The sequence below is a fragment of the Sodiomyces alcalophilus genome (genome assembly GCF_042370955.1).
Source record: "Sodiomyces alcalophilus JCM 7366 unplaced genomic scaffold ACRALscaffold_6, whole genome shotgun sequence".
In the NCBI taxonomy this organism is placed as follows: domain Eukaryota; kingdom Fungi; phylum Ascomycota; class Sordariomycetes; order Glomerellales; family Plectosphaerellaceae; genus Sodiomyces; species Sodiomyces alcalophilus.
In genome coordinates this window covers 4535577-4544905 of record NW_027263537.1, presented here as the reverse complement: position 1 = coordinate 4544905, position 9329 = coordinate 4535577, and the positions used below count along the sequence as shown (strand labels likewise).

The 9329-nt window shown below is 42.4% G+C and overlaps 1 protein-coding gene across 1 annotated transcript; it reads left to right on the top strand.

Moving 5' to 3' along the window:
* Positions 1 to 2972: 2972 nt before the first annotated feature.
* ACRALDRAFT_1093581 (uncharacterized protein) lies at positions 2973 to 5084 on the top strand. The gene is made up of 5 exons (XM_071019681.1): positions 2973 to 3077; positions 3137 to 3181; positions 3280 to 3379; positions 3460 to 4481; positions 4575 to 5084. Exons 1-5 carry the CDS (start codon positions 3056 to 3058, stop codon positions 4976 to 4978), a joined length of 1593 nt encoding a protein of 530 aa, XP_070873763.1. The 5' UTR covers positions 2973 to 3055; the 3' UTR covers positions 4979 to 5084.
* The last annotated feature ends 4245 nt before the right edge of the window (positions 5085 to 9329 follow it).

Here is a 9329-nt window from a genome sequence, read left to right as displayed (position 1 = left end):
TATAGTTAAGGGGGTATACCATAAGGAGAAGGCGGATTAATAGTTCTTATAATAGATTAACTAAATTATAACGGCTTAGTCTCTTATATTAAAGGTAACTATATAGGAGTCCTAGTAAGCCCGATATATTTATTTACTAAAAGGTTATTATTTATAGATATATAATAAGGCTTTACCGCTAGCTTAGATTAAAAGGTATAGGGCCCTGCTTAGGCCTTTTAGTCCCTTTATAAAGGGGTTTAGTCCTAGCTTTTAGATAGGTATTATATTATACTCGGTATAGGCCTATAATAGGAGTTCCGCTTAGGCTTATTTAGCTTTTATATTCTATATTACGATATACAGTTTTATTAGTTAAAGGGAGAAGGGTTCGGGGTCTATTTAGCTTATATAGTCCCCTAGGTATCTTATATCGGAGCCGGGCCGGTCTCGCGGGGGACTAAGAATAGTTCTAGGGGCCTGGAAGCCGGGGGGTACTCGCAAAGTCTTTTTAGCGGATAGCTAAGGCCGCGGCCAGTAAGGATAGCTAATAATAGGGTAGGGGAGGGTAAGGGCTAATATAGGCGGGGTTATGAATATACCGTTTCGGTCTATCTTATAATATCGAATTCTTTTACTTAGTAGTTATATACTTCCCGGCCTTTTATAGCTTTTTATTTTCTAACTTAATAGGCGTTATTAAAGGCTTTATAGCTCCTATTATAGGTAGCGTACCTATAAAGAGCTTTTAAGGCTAATACTAAATAGTTATTAAACCTATTATAATAAATAGACTCGGGTTTAGTATAATAACAGTACTGCCTTTTTACCTTTAAGCACTAGGCGGCTTTATACCTAAACTATAAATAGTTAAAGTATTATAAATGGCTTATATCCGGGTTATAGGGCTTATATAACTAGCTACCTCCTTTAAAAAGGAGACCATTCTATACAAGGTTCTTTATACTTTCCAGTAAAATAGCTTTAATAACTAGTATCGCTATTTTACTAGTATTATATCTAAATAGCCGGGTTTTAACTTAGTATATTTTGATACTAGGATTAATGGTATATAGGGTCTATAAACACCTGTTTTTAGATAATCGGCTTAGGATAAAGCGGGGGATAGCTTTTATTAAGACTAAGTAGGTTCGGATAGTTATTTTAGGTCCGGCGCTAAAGGCTTATTCGACCTAAAGATTAGTAAAAGTAGATTATTATTATACCCTTTTAATAAAGGTTAGGTAGATATAGCTACTAAATAGTCTTTATACTGCTATAATATCGTTATAGCTAGTAGCCGTGTTTATTAATTAAATAATTTCTTTTAGCGACTAGGCTTAGAGTGCCTAGTCTGGCTAATCTCCATATTTAATAATTAGTTCTTTATAGTATTTAGCTAGGATTACGTTAAGGAGGGCTAGGTCCTAGGGGGGTGCTATAACGTGTAGCGTTATAGCTATTATAGCCTAAGTCGGCTTTATCCCCTTTTAGAGTTCCTCTTTAATTGCGCTCCGTATAATAGCGTAAAGATATATAATCGGTATCGTTATAGTATTATAGCTATTAAGCTAATATAGCTTAATAAGTTTCGCTATTAACTTTATAACCTAATCGATTATATTCCCATGAACTAGTAGACTTTAGATTAAGGCCTTGATTTATTAGATTCTCGTATTAAGGGCCCGCGGAGCTCCTATATCGGTCTTGGTTCGGTTATTTACGGGTTTACCCTGGTTCGGGCGGTAAGAGTCGAGTAGCTATCGCTACCGGCGGGGCGATCTGTTAAAGAATTTTTAGGTGGTAGGCTAGTTGCCACCACCCCTTTTATCGCATCGGCCCCTGCGCCCGCGCTATAACTACTACTCGGTGTTATTATAGCATAGAGGAGGGGGTTAGGTTCCTTCTCTAATTAGTTTTATCGTTTTTACTCGTATTACACGGCTATAGTTCTTAAATTCTCGCTTTTTCACGGCTGCTTTTTAAGTTATACGGATAACTTAATTAACTATAAAAGCAACTAGGCCTTCGCGATACGCTTATTTAGAGCTATAATAGCCTAGCGTGCTAATAAGTAAGTAATAGTTACGATATTACTAAAATAAAGGCGGAGCTATTATCGTTTATATACGGTGCGAAGGAAGGGATATTTATAAACAGGTTATTAGGGGCGATAAGAGTAATTTAACGAATTATAATTAAAGATACGCTATAATAATAATTAAATAATACGTTTTATTATAGCCGAGATCGTAACGCTAAATACATATTTATAGTATGTAGATATATATAATAGCTAGTTATTAAAGGCGTAGTAGATTGGAAGAATTTGAGTTAGTTATATTATAAGTGCTAAAATAATCATAGATAGATTAGTACCGGCCCTGTCTAGAGAAAAGTTTATAAGTTTTAGGAAATAAGTGGGGGTAATAGATATATAAGGACGCTTCTATATAAATAACCTAAAGGAAATCTTATAGAATTATTTAAAGAAGCTGGAAGAGAAGTTTAAAAGAAGCTACGTGGACGTTAAAGAAGAAGAGGATATATTAATAGAAGACGCCTATAAATAACTTTAACTAAGCAGCTATTAAATACCTGTTTAGTTAGGGGGGTGTGTTATATAGACTGGCCCGTAACGAGTACGGAACTAGTTATTCCGGACCCGAAAATTAGGAATAGGCCTGCTATGGGAAAAAGGCAGGATTTTAGCACGAAGTTCAGAGATTTCCAGAGTCAATTAAATCAATAGATCAATCGCCTAATTACGTCTTTAAGCTATACGCTGTTTGCAACACGACTCGATCAGGCTCCGTAAACCTTCCTAAAAGGGATAGCCGCTTGCGGGATACCGGTACTCCTACAGCTAACCACATCAATTCCAGGCCCGGAACAACTAGTTCCGTACCTGTACGGGCCTGCCAGGTCTAAGCTCGGTGATACCAGCAAATATTTCGACTGGCTTGGCTTCTCTTATCGCTTTGCTTTGCCTAGCGACGCGTAGACTTGATAGACTTGGGTCTGGTTGACGGCGCACTCTGACTTCCCCTCTCCGTGCGGTGCGGACAGTTCCATAATGCTAACATTCATCCAGCGGCGTAAGGTCTACCTAACATGCTCCAGTTCGTGAGCACCAAGGCTAACGTTTCGATACTAGCGTTCGACTTGATGTCGTCGAATAGCGGCATATCGCCGGATTATTGTAAGTTGGCCGGCGCGCCCTTTCCACCTACTCTCATCTTCTATTTTTCTTGATGTTGCATCCTGTTCCCTTCCTTATTCTCACTTGCCTGCTCGTAGTGAAATTAGTTTTCTCGTGGCTCCTGTCCTATCCATTGGCTGGTCTGCTAAAGTGCATTCCGGACTCGCGGCCCGACCACAAAAACATATTCAGTATATGGTATGCCCGTTTCAAAACGGTCAAGCTGTGGGATTGACTGCGTTAGGGCTCTGTTGGCTGACGAAGCTTTGCCCATGCAGTGTCTCTGTCTTCTATCTTCTCGGACTCTTTGACTTGTGGGAAGGGTTCCAAACCCTTTTCATCAGTGCCGCAGGCATCTATTGCATCTCCAAATTCCTCCGACACAGCTCACTGATGCCATGGATTGGCTTTATGTTCGTCATGGCACATCTGTCTGTCAACCACATATACCGCCAAATTGCAGGTGACCCAGCAACAGTTGATGTCACTGGGGCGCAGATGGTTCTAGTCATGAAACTTAGTGCTTTCTGTTGGAACGTAGCAGACGGGCAACTACCGGAGGATCGTTTGACCAACTTCCAGAAAGCTCGGAGATTGCGCGAGTTGCCGGCCTTACTTGACTATGCGGGCTACGTACTCTTCTTCCCCGCTCTCTTTGCCGGGCCTACCTTTGAATTCGCCGAGTACCGCAGATGGCTTGATACTTCCATGTTCGAGCTGCCACCCAACATTGAAGAATCCAAGAAGCCACCCGTGAGAAGGAAAGGCAAAATCCCTCGTAGCAGCACCCCGGCTTTTTCGAAAGCTCTCACCGGCCTAATCTGGATCGCTCTTTTCGTGCCCATGTCCGCCCGGTACGATGTCGTGCGGCTGTTTGGGTCGTCCTTCACCGACGGCGTGTTTTTACAGCGTCTCTGGATCTTACACTGCGTTGGGTTTACAGCTCGGATCAAGTATTATGGCGCATGGTCTTTGGCAGAGGGTGCTTGCATTCTCACCGGCATGGGCTATAATGGCGTTGATCCAGGGACAGGCAAGGTTTCATGGAATCGTCTGCAGAATATTGACCCTTGGGGCGTGGAGTTCGCGTCCAATGTCCGTGGCTACCTAGGTAGCTGGAACATGAACACGAACCAGTGGCTTAGAAATTATGTTTACTTGCGAGTAACACCCAGGGGGAAGAAGCCCGGGTTCCTCGCGAGCTTCATTACTTTCACCACGAGTGCGCTCTGGCACGGGTTTTATCCTGGATACTACCTCTCGTTTATCCTTGCCAGTTTTCTCCAAACAGTGGCAAAAAGTGAGTCGCTAAGCATTGACCGTGCCACTGCGACGCAGTTTCTCATCCTAGCTGGATGGGATGTAGGAGTTCTGCTGCTAATGATCTCGGCAGATTTCCGCCGTAATATCCGGCCTTTTTTCCTGGATCCCATATCGGGGCTTCCCACTCCACAGAAACGGTACTATGACATTGTATCTGTACTGGTAACACAGGCAGCCATGTCGTTTGCTGTTGCCCCGTTCCTTATCCTCCGCTTTTACCACTCTGTCTTAGTATGGTCGCAGGTATACTTTTACGTCATCTTTGGAGTAGTTCTGTCCATGGCCTTCTTCGCCTCTCCTGGTAAGCAGCTGCTTAAGCAACGGTTAGACGCTCGGCAGAAGAAGACAGGGGTTCAACTGTCCCGTGCCTTAAGCCAGGACAGTATTTCTGCACAACAACCGGTCCTTGGCGTTGTCGCGGATCCCGCGGGAGAACTAGACAAAGCTTTACAAGAATTACATAGGAGATCATAACTTTAGGGACTGACTAGAAGGCCTAGACAGTTTGATATTTGGCCTACAATCGTGGCGTGGAAGTGGGGCCATAACAAATTCATCAGCCTCCCCAAGTACTTGTTGCAAACAGCGTACAACTCAATTGCGTAAAATAAGCGATCGATCTGTTGATTTAATTGACTCTGTAGAAATCTCTGATCGTAGTGCTAAATTCCTGCCCTTATTCCTATAGCAGATCCACTCCCACTTTCGGGCCCGGAATAACCCGCTCCGGACCTGCTTTAGGCCAGCCTATGCGACACACCCCCCTAACTAAATAACTATATAATAGTTACTTAGTTAACGCTATTTATAGGCGTCTTCTATCGATATATCTCCTTCTATAACGTCCACGTAGCTCCTATCGAACTTCTCTTCTAGCTTTTCTAGGTGCTCCGGTAAGATCTCCTTTAGCTTATTTATATAGAGACGTCCTTATATATCTATTACTCCTACCTGTTTCCTAAAGCTTACGAACTTTTCCCTAGACAGGACCTTTATTAATTTATTAGCGATTATATCGGCGCTTATAACGTAACTGACTTTAATCCTCCTATACTGCTACGCCTTTTATAACTAGTAGTTATATATATCTATATGCCGTAATCGTGTATTTAATTAAGCGATCTCCGCTATTAGTAGGCGTATCGTTTAGCTATTATCGTATTATATCTTTAATCGTGGATCGTCGAATATTATACCTATCGCCTTTAATAGCCTCTTCGTGAATATCCCTTCCTTCGCACCTTATACCAGCGAGAGTAGCTCTGCCTCTATTATTAATATTATCACCGTTACTTACTTATTGGCTCGCCAGGCCACTATGCCTCTAAATAGATATATTATAAACGCCTAGCTGCTCTTTCGATTAATTAAATTATCCGTAAAGGACGCGTCGGTGAATACCTTAATAGAGTCGCCACTACCTAATTCTAAGGCGTAGGTTTAGGTGGCTAATAGATATCGGATTAAATAGTCAGCTGCTTTATAATACTAACGGCTTAGATTTACGTTAAATCTATAGAGTCGGGATACTATAAAGGCGATATCGGGGCGTATAATCACTATAGCGTATAGTACTAATCCTATCTTTTATTAATAGCTTTTAACGGTTATAGACTTCCTAGTATACGGTAGCAGCTCTGCCGGCTTTATAGGGCTTATGGGTTTATAGTTAGATGCTGTTAATAATAGATATCCTACCTTTATGATATAATCGCGTTATAATAGCTATATCCTCCTTAAGGGACGGTCCCGAATAACCTTAATCCTAAGGAACCACTATAATAGCTGCCCGCCTTATAGGGCGTAGTGCTTTTATAGGCTCGCGATAGCCTATTCTATCTCTTCCCTAAAGTCTTCCTTAAAGGCGATCACGATATTATCTATATAGAAGAACAGGATTAACCTATAACGTATAAAACAGCAGGGCTCTTACGGCACTATCTTAAACCCGTCTCTTTTTAGCACTTCTATGATATGCTTTTACTATAGTAATAGAGACTCCCGTAGCCCGTATAACGCCTTTTTTAGTAATAGTAATTAACCCGGCACCACGGTCCCGGGCAGGAACCGTATATATATATCGTGGGGCAGAGGGGCGTGTATAAAGGCGTTAACGACGTTATACTATATTAAGGATAGGTCGAAGCGAGCGGCGATCGCTATTAACGATCTAAAGGAGTGACCGGTGAGCGTGGCTGTATATATATCTTCTAATAAGTCCTAATACTGTTAATCTCCGGGGACCACTAATCTGGCCTTATATTTCTATAGAAAGCCGTGCTTATTAAACTTATAGGTTATTACCTATATACAGCTAAGCACTTAATGCCCCTTTACCCTGTCTTTCGGCACCGTGATCCACGAGCCTTTCTCTTTATAACTCTTTAAGTGATCCCTTTAGGCTTATCGGAATAGGATTTCGTATAGGTGGTCTTTAAGGTCTCGTTAATTTCTCGGAGGGGCCGGCAGTTATTTACGGTATATCTTACGGGGTCTTTTAAGTGCCTTTTTGATTTTTAACTTCGTTAGCGGCTTGCTATTTAAATTACGGACTAATAGGGTATATCTTCCTGCGTTAAAAGCAGAGATCTAGACTCGGTTATTATTATAGCTTCGAAATTTAGCTCCCCCCTACTCTATAGGTATATAGCCCGTAAAAGCAGCCGCCGTGAGCCCTGCCTAAGGAGGGGTTTCTGGTGGAGTTAGAAGGTGATTATTATCTAGGCGTTAGTGATTAATCGCGGCCGTGGAAGAGTCTTTTTCTAGCTCCGGCCTCGTAGGCTCTATAAGCTCCTCCCACCGTTCCGGCCTCTCGGGCTCTATAAACGGTTCCACCCCCTAAGCCTCGAGGCCGGCAGGCGTAGCCCTTAGGAGAGGTTCGTTAACCTCGCTACCCGACTAAAGAATAGGCTCGAAGTATGCTATTATAAACGTATCGGCTACCTTTTACGGCTCGCCTTACTTAATTATATATAACTCTGGTAGGCGGATCTGATTAACGATATCCGCTAGCTACTCTTCCGTTAATTAACGTAAATCGTCCTTTAGGGCTTCGAGTCTACCGTTAAAATACTCTTATTCGTTAAAGATAACGTTACGTGTACAGATAATCCAATTCCTTTAAAGCCTAGGAACCTAGATACGATATATATTAGTTAAATCGTAGCCCACGAGGTAGCGGATATAGGCCCGCGACGCTAGCCGGTTTTAAAGCTTTCTAGACCTTATTAGAGCTGCTCTGGTTATAGGAAAAGCTTTATAACTAAAGGCCCGGAGGTGCCCTAGCTACGGCTTGCGTTAATAGATAACCTTGAACGGGGTCTTCTAGCTAAGGCGTTGTTTAGGCGTTCTGTTTTATACGTAAGCGGTAGTAGGGATAACTTTAACCTATAGGAAATCGGGTAAACAGGAGTATATTCGTATAGCTCGTGCGTTCTCCACGATAATAGCCCTAGATCTTTCGGCACCACCGTTCTATATAGGGGTCTCTGCTAAAGAGGACTCTAACTAGATACTAAAACCCTTAACCACGCCCTGTATTTCGAGCGATTATATTAGTTTGTTATCACACTTAAAGACCCGTACCTGCCGGTTAAATTAACTCTAAACCTATCGGATATATTAGTTTATAACTGTATAGATTTCGGAAGCCCTCTTTAACGTTATAACGTAGCAGGCCACGAAACCGCTATATCGATCCGTAAAGAATATAATCCGTATATATCCGTCGGCGGTTAGTAGGAAATCCGTGAAATTAATCGCCTACCTCTTACCGGCGTAGCTTAGAGCTATACGGGTCCTCCGGCTAATCTAACGACCTATCTTCGATTAAGCGTAGGCGTTATACTCTACCGTTCCTAGCCCCTTTAGTTCAACGCCCTGTAACTGCTTTTCTAGTTGTTTTATTATATTAGGGCCGGCGTGCCCTAACCGGAGATACCATAGATTGCCGTCGGCTTAGCTGGCTACCCTTTTAATCGATTTTCGGATTAGTATTTATTACTAGAAGAGTAGCTAGGGCGTTAGTGACTAGAAAGAGCTCTATAACGGTTTAATCGTAGTGGACACTTAGCTTATAGAGGATTAATCGGTCACGGCGGCGTATATAATCGTTTAGTGGCTCTTAATCCTACTAGTAGCCGTTCTGCCGTATCTTCTTAGTAGAGACTAGGTTATAGATAAAGTCTTTATAGTAGGCTATGTCTTTTAACCGGAACTTTATCGGGCCGGCCGTTCCTTTTATTTTAATAATAATATCTCCGTATCCTTAAATTAGCACCGTTATAGTGCCGGCGATTATAACGTTATCGGGACGGGCCGGTCTATGATCCGTAAATCTGCTTCTAACGTGGGATATAGCACCTAAGTCTAATATAGCGGACTAATATAATAAATATATAGCTACCGAGAGGGTGGCCGGCGGAGCTTCTAGCCGGCGTGGCTTATAACGGACAGTATTTAACGCCTTGCCTTACGCAGCTCCTATAAGCTTTTCTAGCTTCGCGGTCCTCTTAAAGAAGACTTTATTGTTACTACCAGCGGCTTTTATAGCCGTACATAGTCACGCCTCCTTAAAGACTTCGTTATTATTATCGCTATTACCGCTATTACCGCCGCCGCCACCACCGCCGCCTTCGTTATTATTACCCGTTACTTTATATCCGGTAGCGGCGGTAGCGGCGGTCCTCTTCTTCTTATTCCGGGACCTAATCTTCTCTATAGCGTGCTATAGATCCCGGTCCGCCCTAAGGGACTTCTCTATAAGCCTCCTAATAGGGTCGTTAGCTTAAAAACCCTCCGGCGCTAACTCTAGGAATAGTATCTA